At 43.1% G+C, this 20,578-nt stretch overlaps 1 protein-coding gene across 1 annotated transcript in view; it reads right to left on the bottom strand.

Annotated features, from left to right (window-relative positions):
* The window catches only part of AOAH (acyloxyacyl hydrolase), a 119,670-nt gene extending 100,003 nt beyond the window's left edge, over positions 1–19,667 (bottom strand). Inside the window, exons 1-2 of the mRNA XM_054990917.1 lie at positions 19,550–19,667; positions 2,827–2,922 (exon numbers count right to left, since the gene is read on the bottom strand). Of these exons, the coding sequence (XP_054846892.1) occupies positions 2,827–2,922; positions 19,550–19,667 (214 nt within the window). The remainder of the gene's footprint in view (positions 1–2,826; positions 2,923–19,549) is intronic.
* Between the last annotated feature and the right edge of the window lie 911 nt (positions 19,668–20,578).

The raw sequence follows: 20,578 nt of genomic DNA, 5'->3' as shown, positions 1-20,578 counted from the left end.
GGGATTCTTCTCTTTTCCAAACACTGCCTCTGGAAATTTTTTTAAATCAAGGAAGAGAACGGTGGAGGGAACGGGGAGAAACGCTAACCCTTTCCTCCCCTGCCATTTTCTGGCTAGAAAAAGCCACCCAGTTTCCAATAGTGAAACCAAGTAGACATCAAAGGGTTAAACTTCCTCTGTCTTCCTCACGCAGCTCCAAAGTGAACTGAGACTGCCCAAGCCTGCAATTTTCATTTGTGGATGAAAGGAGAAACCTTGGCCCTTTTCACACTGCTTACCTGCTGCCGCAATGACGCGAAATAGCGCACAAAAAACACGGAACATCCCGTTTTCTCGCGCGAGATTTGCACGATGTCGATGTCCCGCGTTTTTTGCACGATATTTCGTGTTGTTGCAGAAGCAGGTAAGCCGTGTGAAAAGGGCCCTGATTTCAGCCCATAGAAGTCTCCGAATGCCACAGAATGGGTGCAGAATAGACCGAACCACTTCAGGCTAAAGGAAGGGGGAAACCGCTTGTAGAGGTTGGTTTTTCCAGCAAGAAAGGTTAATATACAAATAAAGTGATGCATCAGAAAAATTTCCTCTGCATTGTGGCTCAAAACCAAGAATGCATGTTGTGACTTGTAGACCCCAGTGTCCACATCTGCTTTCTTGAATGTCTCCAATGCAAAGAGGCTAGCAGGTCTCCCATTTTGTGAGAAAATTCCACTCCATCCCCCACGCCAGTTCTACCCACAGTCACTGAGTTGGGTAGAAAGTTGGGTAGTGGGGTTCCTTGAGACAGCTAATTTCCCTTAGACATCCCAAGTGAAGGAAGGTTAACCAAGAATTTCACAGAGATAAATTTACACTTCTGTGGCATTCATGCATGCATTTTCTCTTGTCATTCCAGACAGGAGACATAAAATGTCATCTGGCTGCAACAATATTCTTTTACACAGAGTTTTTATGGTATCACAAGTCTTATTCATAAATATTCCAAAGGGCTTTGAAAACTGTGATTGGCTTAGGAGAAGAGTAGTAAGGGAATGAAATACATGAATAAAAACTGCCAACCAAATGCCCCTGAGAAGCTTGTGAACAGGGCAAGATAGAAAATTTCCCTCAGAATCTGTTAAACAGAAGGTATCTGAGCACAGACGTTCCATTTGCCTGTTCCAACTGGGGGCAGGGGGGTTGGCTGTGAAGAATTGGCGGGGGAAGTGGAACAGTTTGGACAATCCCTCTCCTTCTTGCAAAATGTCCCCCTCCAGAATTATGGGAGTTCTCAGAGGCTTAAGCAGGGTATTTTTCCCTTTCTGCACATTGCTGAAAGTACAATAGGTTCCTACAGGGGAAAAAAAATCCTAACATACTGAAGGTAGAAGAAGTGTACTTCAGATAAATTATTTACATGGTACATTTCTATGGACAGGATTTTTTTTCATAGGTCCACACAGGCATCTCTATAGGCAGCCTCATGCGGTACACCCAGGAAAAGAACAGCTTTCTAACTGAGAGTTTCTCTACACGAGATGCCTCAACGCATGTTAGTCAAGTGTAGGGAGCTGCAATGTTAGCCGGGAAGGGTGGTTTAAAAAGACAGAGCTGGTGGAGATCGCTCCTCGGAGGGTTTGTTATTTTCATCTTTGCTTCAGGCAATTTCACCTCTCCAGTCTAAAACTATGTGAGATTGCGACCAGAGGGCAGCGAGGAATGCAAATGGGCTGGAGCTGCCTTCCAGAGCCGGGCTTGGACTTGGAGAGGTTATAATGGGCTGAAGTCTCCCTTCTGGCATTTCAATCACAGCCCCTTCACACAGCTCCAGTGTATAGCAAAGCCCTTGCCCTGCCAGCGGCTTTGTCTTTTTAAACTATCCTTCCCGGCTAACATTGCCTCTCCCAACACGTGTTCTTCATGTGCCAGACGTCTTGTGTAGAGAGACTCTGATTCTGTTTATTGCATCCACTTGCTCTCAGTCTGAGTCCCAACTAGAGATGGGCACGATCTGAATTACGATTTCAAAAACTCCCCGATTTTGGTGCTTGCTCCATTGTGACTCAGCTAATCGGTTCTGTCCATGGCAACCAATCCAGCGGTCGGGAGTTTGCTTGTTCGGGACATCGGATGGGTCAGTTTCTGTCCGGAACTGCAGACACTCTTGCGCTAGTAATTTATTCGCAGGGCAACAGAGTCAGGGAAATGAGCTGTGTTTGCCCTTCTTCTGTCGCCCTCGAAACACGAATGGAAGCCCAGCTTTCCTTGATTAGCAGGCTTCCTTCCAAACATGGAGAAGCAACCCAGGGGAGGGAGGGGGAAGGGGGCAGGAACGGTTGCCCTGGGCGCTGGCCTCCCCGATTCCCGATTGTGGACTGGAAACGAGAGTCGATCGTTTAGAATCAGTGGCCTGCGTTTGGCAGCAGCCCAGATCCATGAACGGCTGAATCGGAATTTTTTTTTTGATCGGGCCCATGTCTAGTCCCAACCACTATTTTTGTACTCTCCAATAAGATAAATTGCAAAACATTGTTAAAAATACATGTTAAAAGAGAGGGCCCATGAGAAATTGTTTGCTATCATACCATTTTGTTGCTCCATGTTGTTATGACTCATAACAGCAAGCACATTGCTATGGGAGCTTGCTAAGTGACCTTAGGTGGTTACCTACCCTCAACCTAACCCACTTCACAGGGCTGTTGTGAAGGTAATGGAGGAGAGGAGAATTACTTAAGCTACTCTGAGTCCCCATTGGGGACAAAGGGTATAAATGAAGTAAATAAATAATAAAATTTCAGAGCTAAGTGTGGATTTTAAAGTGCAGTCTGAAATATGGCATATTGGTTTTACCAGGTAAGTAGCTACAGAGTCTTCCCAGAGCTTCTTTTACTGTAGAATTGTGGAACTGAGATAGCTGTTCAATTACAGACACCATGATCACACACCCTGCAAAGACCAAGAGAAAGGTTGATCCATGTTAATCATAATGATAAGCCATTTGAACATTAATTTCTCTGTTTGATTATTCACAGATTCTATGGGTAGGGAAAATATTATTTCTTTTCTTACAGCTCCCAAGATATCAGGGTTGCAAATCAAGACCAGTCTTGTAAATGCATATTCCACTCGCCCATCTCCAGAGTAATTTCCCCTTCTATGATTTTGAGTTACATCATGTGCACTGGTACAAACCATGGTTAATGCAAGCCAAACTTCCTATATAAACCACATATTGGATTGTACATCCAACCATCATTACAGAAGAAGGTGTGTGAGCTCATCTGATTTTCCAGTACTTCAATATAGGTTTGCAAGCCAAAGACTTCCCACATTATGAGATTAGTACGAGGAGAGAAACTGGCAGGAGAGATACAGAATGCATTGTTACCTATTACTACCTTACTGCTGTAAGTAAAAAATAAATCAATAAATAGAAAGTGCTCTCCCTACAATAAATCAAGGTATACCCCAAGTCTGAACCCTATTCAGCCAAAACCAGAAAATGGCCCAAAAGTTTGTTTGCTAGAAAGCCTTTGAAAACACTACACTTACACACCTTTGCAAATCATTGAAGGTGAATTGTGCTTTTGCAAAAAAGTGAACTTCTACAGTTTGAAACAGTTTCCAACAGTTTGGAAGACCTTAGATTTGAGCTCATTCACTGGTGTTTAGCAAATGAACAGCACATTCCTAAATGGAGTTGCCCATTAGTGGGTTTCAAAGGGCATTACTCAGTTTGAGATCAACTGGTTCCTTTGCCAGCAAGATGAACGTGCTGCACAAACGGCTATGACATATAACATCAGTATACTGAGCCACGGTAATAGAAAACATTTTAAATGTTTTTAATCTTTAGAAATGAGACGAACAAACCATTTCTCTGGTTTTCTTGTCTTTACTTTGACAGTGGGTGACATAGCAGGGACCCAGCAGGAAAGGGCCTAGAGTTTCAAGGGCAGCTATGTTTATGATAAGATTAGAATAACATAAGCCATGCAAAATAGCAAGATGATACCCTTGTGTCGCAATGCTTCAGTGTGCCATGATCCAGCCAAGGTACTTTTAAAATCTTACTGTCTTGAATGAGACAATTCAACATATCCCTCTCTGTGTCAGTGGCATTTGAAACTACTTTAAATATGCGCGGATTGTTCTCCATCACTTTAAAAGTTAAAACTTTGGGGTCGGATGCAACTTTTGGAAAAAGGCACCAACTAGGAGACTGACTTTCTGACGGCACTTAACAATCGCCTTTTTTCCTCCCTGATAGCATGAAAAGCTTCTTTTATTTCAAAAAACGTCCTGGCATTACAATGTCTATCATCCATTAAAAGCAAGACCTGGGTATTAATAAAATGCCTGTCTCTTTTCAGAGATAGTTTGTTCCCCCTGCTATTAATTTATGAGGGGGATAAGAGGAAACTATATTCCTACAGTTCAACAGCAGTAATCTGAAAATTCACATTTCGTGAAGCTGCTCTCCCATTATATTAAAAGGAGAGTGTTTAATAATAAAATGACATTTCCAATAGACTAGAAGGAATTAAAAAAAAAATCACCTCCCCGCTAATAAAGTCAGAATGAGAGTTTGCTGGCCACTAAGCCCCCGGCGGGCTGAACAGACTGGTAAAATTAATCTACTCCTGCAGCGAACACACAAAGGAAATTCTAATTAGAACGGTATCAATGGATGCAAAGCAAAGGCCGGGTACAAAAGAGTTGCCTTTTTTTAGCATGCAAGTTTCAGAAACACGACACATGCACGATTTCTTTATTATTGTTCTAAGAGTTCAGTGACATTCTGCATGATTCTGTTCATGCGAATGTCACCAGATAAGAATAAACTTAGCAATCTTTCGAAGGCAGGGTTTAGCCAATAATACAATGTATTAATATATATTATCGTAATATATTGTGTGTGTATGTATGTGCCATCAAGTTGCAATGAACTTATGGTGAGCCCAGCAAGGGGCTTTCAAGGCAAGTGAGAAGCTGAGATGGGTTGCCATTGCTTTCCTCTGCAGAGTCTTCCTCGGTGGTCTCCCGTCCAAGTACTAACCCCGCTTAGCTTCGGAGGGTCTCTCCACATGAGACCTCTTACACAAGGATGCCCAAGTGAAGGGAGATGCAATGGTAGCCGGGAAGCTGAGTTTTAAAAGACAGATCGGAAGGCTCTGCCAATTTCCCTTCTCTACAGAGCTGGCAAAGATTGCTCCCTAAAGGTTTTTTTCTATTTCCTCTTTGCCTCTCAGAAGGCTCTGTCAGTTTCACTTGCCCTTCTGGGAGGTGAAGAGGAAATAAACCCCCTGAGGGCTTTGCTGGTATGTGTGTATGTATGTGTATGTAGCAAGCCCTATGTCCTCCATGGTGGCAAGATGGAGAGAGAGTGTGTGTGCATGTGAGGGAGATGAAGGAGGAGGAGGAGGAAGCAAGTTCTCCGAGAGTATCAATCTACATATCAAAGGGCAGGGCTTTTTTTCAGCAGGAACGAGGTGGAACGGAGTTCCGGAATCTCTTGAAAATGGTCACATGGCCGGTGGCCCCGCCCCCTGATCTCCAGACAGAGGGGAGTTGAGGGCAATCTAAACTCCCCTCTGTCTGGAGATCAGGGGGCGGGGCCACCAGCCATGTGGCCATTTTCTCCTAGGGTAACCCACTGAGTTCCACCACCTCTTTTCTCAGAAAAAAAGCCCTGTCAAAGGGATCGTATCAGATAAAGCAGTATAGAGTGTCTTTCTGTCTATCTCTCTAACTCTATTGTAAGCCCTCTTTGTAACATGTGACTAGGAACAAGGGACAGCATACAAGTCCTTCCCTTCTTACAGATGGGAATTCAATTACTGCTAAATTGATACTGTGGAGAGAGGAAAGTGAAATTTTAACAGGTGATAAAGAGAGGGCAGAACTGCTCAATTCTTATTTTGCCTCATTCTTCTCTTAGAAGGGAGACTGTGCTCAACCTGGCAAAAAGAGAGCACATGAAACCAAGTCCTCAGGGCCAGAGGAATTGCATCTTAGGGCACTAAAGGAACTTTTGAATGTAATTGTGGAGCCTCTGTTTATCATCTTTGAGAATTCTTGGAGAACAAGTAAGATGCCAGAAGACTAGAGGCAGGCAAACGTCGTCCCAATCTTCAAGAAAGGGAAAAAGGAGGATCCAGGTAACTACAACCCATCAGCTTGATGTCCATAGCTGGAAAGGTTTTGGAACAAATCATCAAACCATCAGTCCTTGAGCATTTAGCAAAGATGGCTGTAGTTACTAAAAGTCAGGACAGGTTCCTCAAGAAAAAGTCATGTCAGACTAACTTTATCTCCTTTCTTGGGAGAATTACTACTTTGTTGGATCAGGGGAATGCCATGGACATAGTTTACCTTAATTGCAGTAAGACTTTTGATAAGGTTCAACATAATATTCTTTTTTCACAAGTTAAAATGCAGTTTGAATCCTACTACTGTTAGATGGATTTGTAACTGGTTGACAGACTGCACTCAAAGAGTTCTTGTAAATGGTTCTTCATCGTCTTGGAGAGAAGTGACAAGTGGAGTGCCTCAGGGATCTGACTCGGGCCCTGTGTTGTTCAACATCTTTATAAATGACTTGGATGAAGAAATAGAGGGGATGCTCATTAAATTTGCAGATGATACTAAATTGGGAGGGGTTGAAAATACAGTAGAAGACAGAATCAAGATTCAAGACGACAGGCTGGAAAACTGAGCAAAAACTAACAAAATGAATTTCAACAGAGATAAATATAAATTTCTACATTTTGGGGAGATAAAAAAGGCACAAGTGGGAGAGTTGTCTTGTGGGAGAGTTGTCCTGACAGTAGTACACGTGAAAAGGATCTAGGGGTCTTAGATCATACATTGCACATGAGCCAGCAGTGTGATGCAGCAGTGAAAAAGACAAATGTGATTTTAGGCTGTATCAACAGAAGGATAGTGTCCAGATCATACCAAGTTTTACTCTGCTCTGATTAGACCTCACTTGGAGTACTATGCTCAGTTCTGGACACAACAGTTTAAGAAGGATGTTGACAAGCTGGAACATATCCAAAGGAAGGCAACAAAGGTAGTGAGGGGTCTGGAGACCAAGTCCTGTGAGGAAAGGTTGAAAGAGCTGGGCATGTTTAGCTTGGAGAGGAGGAGACTGAGGTGATATGATAGCCCTCTTCAAGTATTTGAAGGGCTGTCACTAGAGGATGGAGAGGAGTTGTTTTCTGTTGTCCCAGAGGGTCAGACCAGAAACAATGGGCTAAAATTAAAGTGAGAGTTTTCGGCTAAACATTAGGAAGAACTTCCTGACGGTTAAAGTTGTTCCTCAGTGGAACAGGCTTCTTTTGGAGGTGGTGGGCTCTCCTTCCTTGGAGGTATTTAAGAAGACGCTAGGTCATCACCTGACAGCTATGATGATTCTCTGACTTAATATGAATGTACACAGAGAGGGGCTGCGTGAAGGGATCAGCAGAAGAAGCAGAAAACAGGGTGTGATCCCTGGACCCAGGAACGGGCAGTCAGGTCATCACTTCCCCCATGTATGAAGTGATGTGCACGCACGTATGTGGGTCAAACGAAGGATTTCCTTACCCTGGCAGGTATGTACAGGGCTTTTTTTCTGGGGGCGTGCACCGGTACAGAGTGCCAGCACCTCTTGAACATTCAGGACTTGGGCTGAAATGGGAGAACATCATGAGCACTTGTACCCTTTTTTTAAAAGAAAAAAAAGCGCTGGGTGTGTGAATGACTGCTGATTGCAGTGGTGCTGTACCCTACACACCAAGGATTAGGTAGAAAATCCACGGATGCAAATATTCAGGAAAAGTTTCTTTGAATTGTTTTACCTTCTTCCCTCCGTTATCAGCAGCTCAGGGGGATGAGTTATCCTAGTTATTAAAACACCAACAGAGCTTCATGTAATGAAATGTGGTTCAAATTCAATGCAAAAAGAAAAAAGGTAGAAGTAACAATGCCTGTTGCCTCCTCTTTGTGGGGAAGAAAAATGACCTTTATGAAAATGAATATCTGTTCTCCAAGGCTTTATATCTTTATAGAAACAGAAGAAACAATGTTCTGTTCATTTCTTGCATTATTTGAATATGAAAGCTGAGGCCTGACAATGGCCGCTCTGCAACCAAAGCATGGGGATAAACTATGGGATGGACTTCACTTGGGGAGAGGTTTATTTTATTGCTTACCTCAGTAAAATAAAACCTCTTGATTTCCCAATGGCTTCAGAGTGTGAAAACAACCAGCTTCCACAAGGCTAACACAAATCTTTGCAGCAATCCTATGAGGAAAAAACAGCTGCCAACCACCATCTGTAGAAAACTATTGTCATGATCACCTTTAATGCCCAGCACATTTCAAGACTTGCTCTTCATTAAAAGATAAATCATTGCCAACATAAGGAGCCCCGTGGTGCAGAGTGGTAAGCTACAGTACTGCAGCCCAAGCTCTGCTCACTACCTGAGTTCGATCCTGGCAGAAGCCGGGTTCAGGTAGCCGACTCAAGGTTGACTCAGCCTTCCATCCTTCTGAGGTCGGTAAAATGAGTAGCCAGTTTCCTGGAGGTAAAGTGTAGATGACTGGAGAAGGCAATGGCAAGCCATCCCGTAACAAAAAGTCTACCAAGAAAAAGTCATGATGCGGCGTCCCCCCATGGGTCAGTAGTGACTCGGTGCTTGCACAGGGGACTACCTTTACCTTACCCATTGCTAACATAAGAAACGGTGAGGGCACCAAGCTGCAGATGGAATACACAGAAGAGTTTTAAAATACTGAGCTTCAGTTTCTAGACAGGCTTACTGCATTCTGTTCAAACATCTGTGCTTAGAGTTGCTAGTTCTTGGATAGCAACCCCTGGGAGATTTGTGGGGGGGGGCAGAGATCTGTAACAGCAACCGGCAGCCTTATGATATCACTTCCAGTGATGGGGCTGGAAATGACATAATGACTTTCTTCCATGCCATTCTGGTCCCCGCATTCCCCCTAACTGCTTGCTAGAATAAAGGCGGGCAACTGGGGATGGGACAGGACTCCTCCGTCCTCACCTGGCAACCTTCTCAGTGGCCAGTTTCTGATTTGCAACAAATGACTTGGCTCTGTAATTCTCGTTTGTGAAATTTGTACTTTATGGGCAGCGGCGTTCAGGTTTTCTGTTACTGGAGAACCTTTATAACCAGTCTGTTGAAAAGCCCCTGCACATTTTTACATTTCCTCCCAGGGTGCACATTGACTTCATGTGAGGTGCTGCCTGGGCCTGCTGAATCTTCCTGCTGAGCTTCATGAATCAAAGCTATTCACTCAGGGGAAGAACGCAACCGTGGGAAAGTTGCTCACTCCTGACTTACATTTCGGCTGAGGAGACCCTAAGGCCCCCTGGCAGAGTCTGCAAATCACAGCCTGTGGGTATTATGCAAAACAAAATACATTGCTAATTAAAAACTCATTATCTTTAAGATCAATAAGCATTTAATCCAGTGGATAATATACAGGAAGAAGAGGCCATGAAAAAATTGTAGAGTTTCATAACTTCTAGTAATTGACTTGTCAATTGTGCTAACGAAACCAACAAAACTCGGCAAGCCGGCTATTAACACAGAAGGCACCCAATTTGGAGAACACCTCAGGTTTTGAATCGATGTAGGGTTGCCAACTTTTGGAAGTCACAAATCTAGCAAAGGGCAGAGCCTGGTCCAGACAGAGCCCACCCACTGAGGGTTAGGAACAGTGGACTCAAAGGATGGAGGGGTCAAAGAGGAAGAGCCAACAGAAAATATTTCCATTCTGATGCACAGCTCTTCGTCTCTCCATTCTCCTTCTCTCTCTCTTTCTGAGCAGGTATCAAGAGGGAAAGGAAGGCAGATAAAGCAGCTAAATTCAGCTGAAGCATTCAGAGAAGCTGCTTTTGAGAAGTCTGGGCTGCTTTGGCTGTAAGAAAAGGGCTGCTCAAAGTTTACAGGCACAGCACAGCAGTTCCTTTGCCTTCGAAAGAACTAGCAAACGAGCTCAGTAGGATGGCTCACTGGATGCAATATGCTGTTTTTCACTAAAAATGTCATGTGTTGATGTTGAATACATAACCCTAACCCTTTTAATCTTGAAATGCGCATCACATCACATGCACTAATGGACTACACATGCAACCCCCCTCCCCACCGGGAAAATAGGTCAGGAAAATGGAGTAGGAGAGCTCAGAATCCACTTCTCCCCCACCCCTGGGTCATGTGGTCCAGATCCAAATAATGGTGCTGCGTGCTTGGGAATTGAGTTCCCAGCTGCTGCTGTGTGAATGATGGGGTCATCTTGGGAAACCTGGGCCCCTGCTGTGGCACTCCATCACGTGTGACTTGGCCACCTAGGATCCAATATCTCCGCTGAAATGCATTGAGACACAAACGTAATTCAAGTAGGAAATCCAGTGTCAAATAAGGGCTGTGTAATTCATTCAGACAACATCTGTGCCATTGACAGAAAAAGGAACAGTGTTCTTTTAAACCATGACTTGAGTGATAATCAACTGCTTACGAGACTGGCTGTAGACAATCTGTTCCTTATAACACAATCCAGAGCTAATAACATCCTGCCAAACATGGAGAAATTATTTAAACAATTCCTACCATTTCCCTGCTTTCACTGTTTCAGTTACCTTAGCCTCGTACCTTAACAGAGATGAAGTAGAGTTATTGCAAATAGCTCCTGAGCAGCTAGTCTACTTAGAAAAAACATCATATTTTTATTTTTATTTATTCATTTATACCTCACCTTTTTCCCCATCCGCAGTGGCTTATGTCATTCTCCTCTTCTCCTTTATCCTCACAACAACCCTGTTAGGCTGAGAGGGTGTGACTGGCCCAAGGTGACCCTTTTAGCTTCCATGGCAGAGAGAAGATTCAAACCTGGATCTCCGAAATCCTAGTACAATACTCTAACCACTACACCATACAGCTTCCCATAAATATAATTATTTTTCACAGGAAAACTTGAATGTCATTAATTCTCCCATTTTATTTTCCCAGAGAGGAAGTCTCACTGTCCACAGTTGGGCTTACTCCTGAGTAAATGTACCATAGGATCTATTCATCAGAACAACAGGTGAACCTCAAAAGGTAAAGAGCTGCTCCCATGGAACAGTGTCTGCTTGGAGAAGTGACACAGAGCCAAGCTAGAAGTGACGAATTACACTTGAATGGCAAGTGAACAGTCTCATGTGTATTCCTCCCTGTTCACTTGCACTCCACTAGCACTCCGGGAGGAATACACGTGAGTCTGTTCACTTGCCATTCAAGTGTAATTCGTCACCTCTAGCTTGGCCCACAGATTTCACAGAGTCAAGTGAAGGTGAAATTTGCCTCCATGCCTGGCTGTTGATGTGCAGAATGTCAGCCGGTTGCAGCTGAAAATGAAAAGGGCTGCAGCATAAATGGTTTGTGCACTGCCTGGATAATATTTTCCATTGCAAAGGGCAGCCAAAGCGAAGTGAAAAAGCCCAGCTAAAAAGCTGAAAGGGTGTGTGGGAATGATTTTGATCGCAGGGGACAGAAGTAGGCTGGCAGATGGGACTGGCTCATTACATCCATCACCCCTCCCCCAAAAGCACGAATTACGGACGTTTACATCAGAGTTCCTGTCTTACAATATTCACTTCAGTCTGCCCCAGTACTGAGCTTCTGGAATTTCATGGGAGCGTGGGGTGTTTTCCAAGGGACTGGGTACATTTTAAATAGTGAAATAGCAAGTTTCCCCCCTCGGATTTTGACATATGCATGAATGCAAGCAATTCTCACACACCCATTGTCAGGTGGTTGAGTTATACAGAGAGCTGTATCACACGCCTGCCTAAAAGAAACCCAGAAGCACAATCAGTCTGAAGGAGCAGCGAACATATTGGCTGATGAGTCCGATCCAAAATAGACAGGGGAGTTACAGTTATATGCACAGAACAGGTCAGAAACCTCAATGTCAGCTTCGGAATTTGTGGCAGCAATAATTCCTTACTCTGGCCTGTCTGTGGATCCCTTCATTCAAATATCTACCATCCTTAAAGTGGTTAGTAATTTAGTGTACAGGATGATTTGGGAGGTACAGAGGTTGATGAGAATGACTCTGACCGTAGAAGAAGTAGGGAGTTTCATATATTCTCCTGGAATGGAGCTGGATGTGCTTTAAAGGCAAATCTCCTGAGTTATGTGGACTTTTTTGAGCATTTGATTGTATTTTACTGCAAGAGATTTGCAGTGCAATCCTAAGAAGAGTTACTCCAGCCTAAGTCCATTGAAATCAATGGGATTAGCCTTTAGTAACTCTGTTTAGGATTCCACTATTGGGCTACTGATGATTTTTTTGGCTCATTTTCTTGACAATGGTCGAATCCACATTCACCCATTACCCGCATGTTTATCGGATATCTTCCGTTTGCCTCCAATCTGCGATTTTTTCCTTTTCGTTCACATTCCTGCTTCCAATCTGTCTTTCTTGCGCGTCCCTCTGGTCACACAGCCACTCGAAAACTGCTTTTTTGGGTGGGACCTTTTTTTCCCACCCATTTTTAAAAAATTTTTTGAGCACACTTTTCCGTTATTTCGATCTTGCCTTATAAAGAAACATCATTGAAGATAAAGATGCCTCTCTTTCCCCCACTGACAGCACTGATGGCTCTCTCCTGTTTCTTTTTTGGAAATTTGGAAGCATGTGGGAAGCTTTCGTGGGCATTTCCTATGCAGGACAGTTCAGTGCCTGAATTTTACTGAAGTTTCACTTCCTTGGAGTGTCATTATTTTGATATTTCATAATTTCGATATTACAGTAATATAAAATAAAAAAAATAAAAAACTGTTAAAAAGGAAGTTTCACGAGTCCGTTCTGAGGATGGATTCACCCCAAAATGATTTTTCAAACGACCAGTTTGATTCAGAAACAGCATAATCAATAAATCCAATGCTATGAAGTCAAAAACAGTCTTTTGCAGACTACGGAGCACTTGCAAGTTGAATCAGCCAATAGGAACTCTCGGAACGGCCGCAGAGACAGGAAGGGGGGTGGTTTTTTAAAAAACCGCGTAAATTGCGCATTGGCCCGTTCACGGCCACCGTGAAACTCCCGTTGAAAACCTGTGACCACATATTCGGGAGAAATGCGAATGAAATGCATCTGTTTATTGAGGTAATGTGACCGGCACTCGGGATTGCATGGGGAATGCGGGGAACATGCGACTTAGAATGAGTAATGTGGATTCGACCCATGTCCATACCTGCTAGCAGAGACTTTTCTCTGGGTAGACCCGAAGCTGGTATTTTGTGCCTGATCTCTACTACCCTGGAGGCGAAATGGTTCCAGCTTTCATACAACTACTCTTCTATGGCCTGGGCAATCCTCCTTCAGTCTGCTAACTTTTCACTGCTTATTATTATGGCATATGTTCCTCTGTCTTCCACTGGGAGTAATTTGAGAGCTAGTTGGAGTAGGCTGGATAATTTAACTCCACTCCACTCTGGAGTTCCCCTCTTAGTGTGCAGGGACTTCATGGTCCCTGCTTGAGTCAAGGGGATTAGGATCTGTTTGGCTCTAGGTTCTGGAGAGGTGAGGTGGAAGCAATAATCCCGAAGCAGAGGGGTTTCTGAGCATGTATTGCCCTGACCTGAGCACTGTGCAGCCACAGCCTTCCCTTTACTCTCGGATGTCAAGTGGAACTTCTCTTCTTATTTAACAGATGAGAAAGAAAGGGCACCAGAAGCCATATTCCACTAGCCTTGGAACACAATTCCAGCTCTCAAAAGTACGTTGCATCCTGGTTTAAAAATTTGTTTCTGCCATGACAGGACATATTTTTCTTTTCCAAAATTGCTAAACAGTCAGAGAAGTTGGGTCCCTTATAATGAGATTCACTGTGGAGTAGCAATTAAGAGTGTCAGACAAGGATCTGGAACACCCAAGTTTAAATCTTCACTCTGGGTCACTCTACACGTTACGTCTTTTGCGAGTTCTCCACAGAGCCAACCTGTGTTCTGCACAGACTAACGTCAGCTCCAGAGACTGGCTTCTATAAAAAAAAGAGAGTTCAAATGGGCTCAGAAAGCTGCCCCCAGTGGAGGGAGAGTTCCCTCCTTTCTCCCAAGCTTTCTTGGTGGGGGAGAGTTTCCCTGTTTCTGCTGCGGCATGTGCAAGCAATACCTCCACGTAGCAGAAATGAGGAAAAGTCTCCCCTCCCCACTGTTTTTGCATTGGGGAAAAAGCTTGGGAGAAAGGCAGCAGCACTCCCTTCCCTGGCAGTGGCTTCCTGAGCATATCTGTTCTCTTGATTTTCCCTGGAGCTGACGTGTCTGTATGGAGCACAGGTTGGCTCCATGGAGAACTCATAAAAGAAGTAATGTGTAGCGTAACCCTCTGCCATGGAAGCTTGCTTTAGCTTTAGCCAGTTGCACATGCTAGCCAAACCCACCTCGCAGGGTTGTTGCAAGGATAAAGAACAAATTGAGCCACTTTGGGAGAAAGACAAGGCGTAAATGTAGTAAATAAATAAATAAACGCCACAGAAAATCTCTGCTGATGGAAGGGATTCCTATCAGCAGAATGGGATGACTTTGCTTACCCCTCCCACGAGAGCCCAAAATGGTTCCCAGAAATGATAAGGAAATCCAAGCAACAGTGTGAGTGGGGAATCCGAGGTCTGCAGTGGGGGACATAGACAACATCTGGGAGGGGGGGAGCAGCTCCTCTCCAATTATTTGTGCATGCTTGACGGTGTTTGTCTCTCTTTTTATCCCCCCTGCCATCATTTTTCTCGTGCTGCTACTAAAACAAGTCTATTTGCGTCATCTACATGTGTTGTTGCCATGATTAAATACAGAGGCTGGAGCAATGAAAGTACTTATAAAAAGAGCTCCATTGACTTCAGGGGAGGGGGGGGGTTTACTAATGAATAATTAGTTCCACGATTGCAACTATAATCAGGTAAATTATCTGCACATATTAGTCCTGATTATTTCCCTGCGCAATTAGCTAACCTGCCGCAACTGAGGGCTTGTTCTCATGATCTCTTTTGTTTGGAGACGATTAATCCTTATTGATTATCCAGATTAACAACTCCCTGGGGCTGTCCTCCTGACAAGTGTGAGGCACCCAGAAAGGCGTGAGCTCATTGCCTCTGTTGTTTCCACTAACAGCTTGCAGCAGAATGAAACTAAACGCAAAGAAGCAGTTATTGGTTTTGACACCATGTTAAAGTTGGTATTCTGAATTGCTTAAAAAAAATGGCTTGCATCCTAGATCTTTGCTCTGCATATGTTTCTGCCTGGGTGCAGTCCTCTGGGAACTCACTTCCTCTTCTGCTAGGAAATGCCATTTGCACAACTGAGATTTTTTTCAAAGGGCCCCAAAGTGCCTAGAGCAAGAGAAAGGAGGCTCTGTAGCATAGGACTGCCTCCGCAGTGCCCAGAGCAATAAAAGCCCAGAAAGCATGTGCAATAAGAGCATGTGCAATAAGAGCCCAGAGCATGTGTAATAAGAGCAAAGATCTAGGATCCCAGCTGTTACACATTTGTGAGCATGGTGCATCCCGCCCCAGGCTTAATTCGCCCTGCTCCTCCGATCACTACTGAAAAGCCTGAAGTTCTGATGAGGTTTGCAGACAACTTTTTTGAGTCTCTAGAATTTTTGCTAAAACCGTAAGAAATCACAATACAGAGATCACGAGAACATTAGCAAAAGAAAAACAATCGTGATATACTAACGAAATAAAGGTTTGAACACGGCAAAACTATTTATATTGTTATTTCGTAATTCAAATTGCCATTCAATTCATATCAGTACACACAGTCATATACAGACCTATACATACAGTGCTAATGCGTAATAACAATGATGCTATTTCCTATGGAAAGTATAACACCTCTCAAGTTCATAGGTCTTTTATAAGATCCTCAAAACAGTTCATAGGATCTTCATTCAAGTATAGGTCTAATTCTGTGCAGGTTGAGATAGACCATCTAACGGGCTGACCGGTTCGTATGGAGGTTCCCGTTTCTGTATTTTTAATCAAAGATGGTAATCACACCAACGAAAATTCCAGCATTCAGAAGCTTCCATTCAATTATCACTAATGCAGACGTTGGGAATTACAAAATAACAATATAAATAGTTTTGCTGTGTTCAAACTTTTATTTCGTTAGTATATCGCAATTATTTTTCTTTTGCTAAAACCGTAAGAAAGGCAACTGTATTCCCTGCAATCGTGATGGGTTGCATCCAACTACTAGTAAAAAAAGAATGAGGAGATACTTTTTGACCACCCCGAAGGACTATATTGAGACCCACAAGAGCATATACAATAGCTGTGTGGATTTGCAGTTGCATTACAGAGGCTGAATAAAAGAGCTGGCTGATTCCAACCTAATGTCTGCTGCAGACTTCTACATGTTTCTTAACTTAGACATTAAACTTGGAAAGTAAAATTGCATCCAGCATTTATATATATTTTTACGAAATCCAATGTGTCATCCAATTGCATTATTTTGACAGGTAGATGGACAATTTTCAGCTTTTGAATTACCGCCCAACCTCGTGGCAGAAATTCTGCTGAGAAATGACTTGGTGCATATCTAGGAGCGGCTTTCTGAAAATGAAATGTCACAGACAGTATCCACTTGCAGGCTGCAGAAACTAATTTTGGAGAAGACGAAACTCTGCTTCCACACTTCTATTAGTCTTTGGAGTGTCATAAAATATGAGAACATAATGTCAAATAGAGCATAACACGATGCTCTTTTGGTTGCAATGCACATTTGTGAGCAAATGTTTTTATCATTGCAACTGAGATACCATACTTTCAAGATTATTTAGGGCTATTTTCTTACCCTGGAACACAACCGAGCCACCATTTTATCAACTTGATCAGGTTTCCAGACTTCACTTTGAAAACGAGCCATTCTTCTTTGGTTGTTAAGACTGAAATTGCCTAATTCTCTACCATGTTACTTTAATAACAGCACTATTTTTGCCTGTCGCCCCACCATTAAAGCAGGCCTGCTCAATGAACCCCACTAAGTCAAGTTCATCTTACCAGCTGAGTATGATGGCCTAACAGAGGCTGAAAACATTTCCTGTTATTTCTACCTCTCTGGTATTGGGAAAACATGGAGTTTGTGAAGACTTGTCTGGTCACAGTACAGGGCACAATACAGTTTGGTGGCCCCATGTTATGCAGGTCTATGATAAAAGCTTGCCAGAAATAAACAGTTGAATCCTAGAGTGGTCAGAAAATTAACCAAAGGGCCTAACAATCAGGGCTTTTTTTCAGCAGGAACGCAGTGGAACGGAGTTCCAGAACCTCTTGAAAATGGTCACATGGCTGGTGGCCCCGCCCCCCTGATCTCCAGACAGAGGGGAGTTGAGATTGCCCTCCATGCCGCCAAGCGGCACGGAGAGCAATCTCAACTCCCCTCTGTCTGGAGATCAGGGGGCGGGGCCACCAGCCATGTGACCATTTTCTCCAAGGGCAACCCACTGAGTTCCACCACCTCTTTTCCCAGAAAAAAAGCCCTGCTAACAATCATCATTGTTTTTAAGCAAAATAGCAGAAGTGTACATTCAGCTATTAATCAATCAAAATCTGAATGGATTTACCTGTTTTTTATTTGATACACCACATTCAGCTGCTAAAAAGAACAACAATTAGTAGTCTCTAGAAATATTCAGAAATATTCGTTATCCGAGTGCCTTGCAAAGCTGCTTTTTACCAGGCTGCAGGAAGGGAGACAAGATTACTGGAATACCAAGAAAATATCCGTCAGGGGTGTTTTCCAACAAGGAGAATTAGCAGGGAACTGTTCCAACTGAAGTGCGGTATAGTGGTTAGAGTGTTGAACTGGGATCTGGGAGACTCAGGTTCAAATCCCTGCTCTGTTATGGAAGCTCACTGGGTGACCTTGAGCCAGTCACACAGTCTCAGCCTGACCTACCTCACAGGGTTGTTTTGAGGATAAAATGGAGAGGAGATTGATGATGAAAGCAGATTTTGGTCCCCACTGGGGAAAAGCGGTGCGGTATAAATAAAGCAAGCAAGCAAACAAACAAATAAAAGCTTTGTCTGGATAGATTTCCTGTGTAAGGCATTTCCATTTTCTGCCTATTACTGTATTGCCTTAAGTGGCTCGGGAAGATCTTCTTGACAAACACCAGGGTCTTTTTTTTGCTTTTTGTTCCTTTTTCTACTCTGGTGCTGTATCTGCTAAACACAGTGAGTAATATTTTGTCTATACTTTCTGGATTTCAGGTAAACTAGGATGGAGGGTGGGGATGGGATAAAGACAGCACTCCTCCAATAGGCAATATGGTGACTATTTTGCCTGTTCCCTCTGGAAGGCAGGCAGGTCAGGATTTATGATATCCTGAAGACGTTTTTAAACTCATTGCATAGATACAGACTATCATTGTACCATGCGTCTGCCATTTGGCGAGATAATACCAAATACCAGGAATCCTGGAGTAAATGAGCTCCCCCTTTGTAGACTGAGCCATTAGTAGGGATTTGCAAAGCTGGATCAAATAGAGAGATACCCACCAGTGCAGATGATATATATGCAAATAGGATTTAGCACAACCCTTCAAAATACCCCAACAGAATATTTTTAACTCATAACAGGAAAAATGACATCAAAATATCACATGAGAATACTAATTGAGAGCTGCTGTAGCATAGTAGTTAAGTGGGTTAAGTGGCTGTAAATCAGCACACTGCTAGTTTGACTCCCACTCCTGCCATGAACTCTGCAGGTGGCCTTGGGTAAGATACTCCTCTCTGCCCCAGCTCCCCACTAACTTCATTCACCATTCTGAAGGTGGCACAAATCTGTCCAGAAGGGCAGTATATAAGCTTGTTGTTGTTGTTGTTGTTGTTATTGGTGTGATCCACCTTAAGGAGCAGTAAGAAAAGCAGTCTATCAGTAATGTAAATTATAAAAATTAAAAGTTGCCATATTTTAGAATCACAGTTTTGTAGAAAGAGGGCTTAAACTCAATAATTACTTCCTCTGACCTAAATCAGGGCTTTTTTTTCAGCGGGAATGTGGTGGAACGGAGTTCTGGCACCTCTTAAAATGGTCACATGGTCGGTGGCCCCGCCCCCCTGATCTCCAGACAGAGGGGAGTTTAGATTCGGCGGTGCAGAGGACAATCTAAACTCCCCTCTGTTTGGAGATCAGGGGGCGGGCCACCAACCATGTGACTATTTTTGCAGAGGGCAATTTAAACTTTAACCCCCCCCCTTGTTCCAGCTGACCCAAAGTGACATCATGGTGTGGTCTTGAGTTCCACCACTGAGTTCCACCACCTTTTTTCCAAGAAAAAAAGCCCTGACCTAAATCATGTACTAAGGAAATAGCATATGAACATGCAATGGCCTTCCCTACTCCATTCACTTCGTAGATATTATACTTCATATATATGAGACTGAACTTCCAACCACATTGTTACAGACATACTAATAGTAGGTGTGTTTTGTCATCCATTGTTCGTTTTTCAATGCAATTGCACATGAGGTAAGACAGTCTCTACCCCCTCATCATTAAACACGTACCCAAACAGAAGTGTTGTTGTTTGATCTTATTATTCAGCAGTTTGCGATGCCCACTCCGAGTGGAGGACGTGCCATTCAGCAAAATGATGAAGAGCAGAAAGGTGAAGGAAGGGGCCATCTTCCAACAGTATCTTATTGTGAAGAAACAAGAGAATACATTATAGGAAAAGGGGGGACTACTAAAAATTACCACTGTCTTAAAGTGAATATGAATACTCCTGATTAGAGATGGGCATGAACCAGAAAAAAATGAACCATGTGGTTCGTGATTCGTCAAATATCACGAACCACGAACTTTCATGAACCTACCCCCCCCCCCCCGGTTCGGGAACTGGTTCGTTTGGTTCATGAAAATGTCACATCCAGGTCAGAAAATTGTCACTTCCAAGTTAGCAGAAGGTCACTTCCAGGACAGCAGAAGGTCTGCAGGAAGTTCATCACCTGTTGTCTAGGAAACTGATCGATGGGCACCAGGCTGTCTACAGTGACGAACGAAAAAACAAACCAAATTAACCAGCCTAAAGTTTGTGGCGGTTCATTAGAAATGGGATCTGATGAACTGCTTGTTCGCGAACCGCGAACCACCCTGGTTCATCATGAATTTTGGTTCCTATTTTGGTTTATGCCCATCTCTACTTCTGATTCATCCTCTCTGGGAGATTAAAAAGGCTATTTTAAGGGTATTTTACTATGTTTAGCCTTTTGCTATGAGAATGCCGTCAGTGACTTAGATCTTATTCTTTTTTTACCATACCTGTTTGACAAAATGAGAGTTTTTATATTTTAACCCAGGACTGCACCACTTGTAAGGCACTGAGGAGAATTATTGGCAGGCATTATATTATGAAAGTTATTTATTTATTTTCGATTTGTATTCCGCCCTCCCCACATTTCCAGCAGGCTCAGAGCAGATTACAAAATACATAAAGGTTAAAATATATAAAACAGTTGTTATAATTAACAATTCTAAAAACATCCAATTTACACAGTTACAATTATAAATATCAACAAATATATCAATAAATATCA

The sequence above is a fragment of the Eublepharis macularius genome, chromosome 11 (genome assembly GCF_028583425.1).
Source record: "Eublepharis macularius isolate TG4126 chromosome 11, MPM_Emac_v1.0, whole genome shotgun sequence".
NCBI classification, from domain to species: Eukaryota; Metazoa; Chordata; class Lepidosauria; order Squamata; family Eublepharidae; genus Eublepharis; species Eublepharis macularius.
This window is presented reverse-complemented; position numbering and strand designations above follow the sequence as displayed.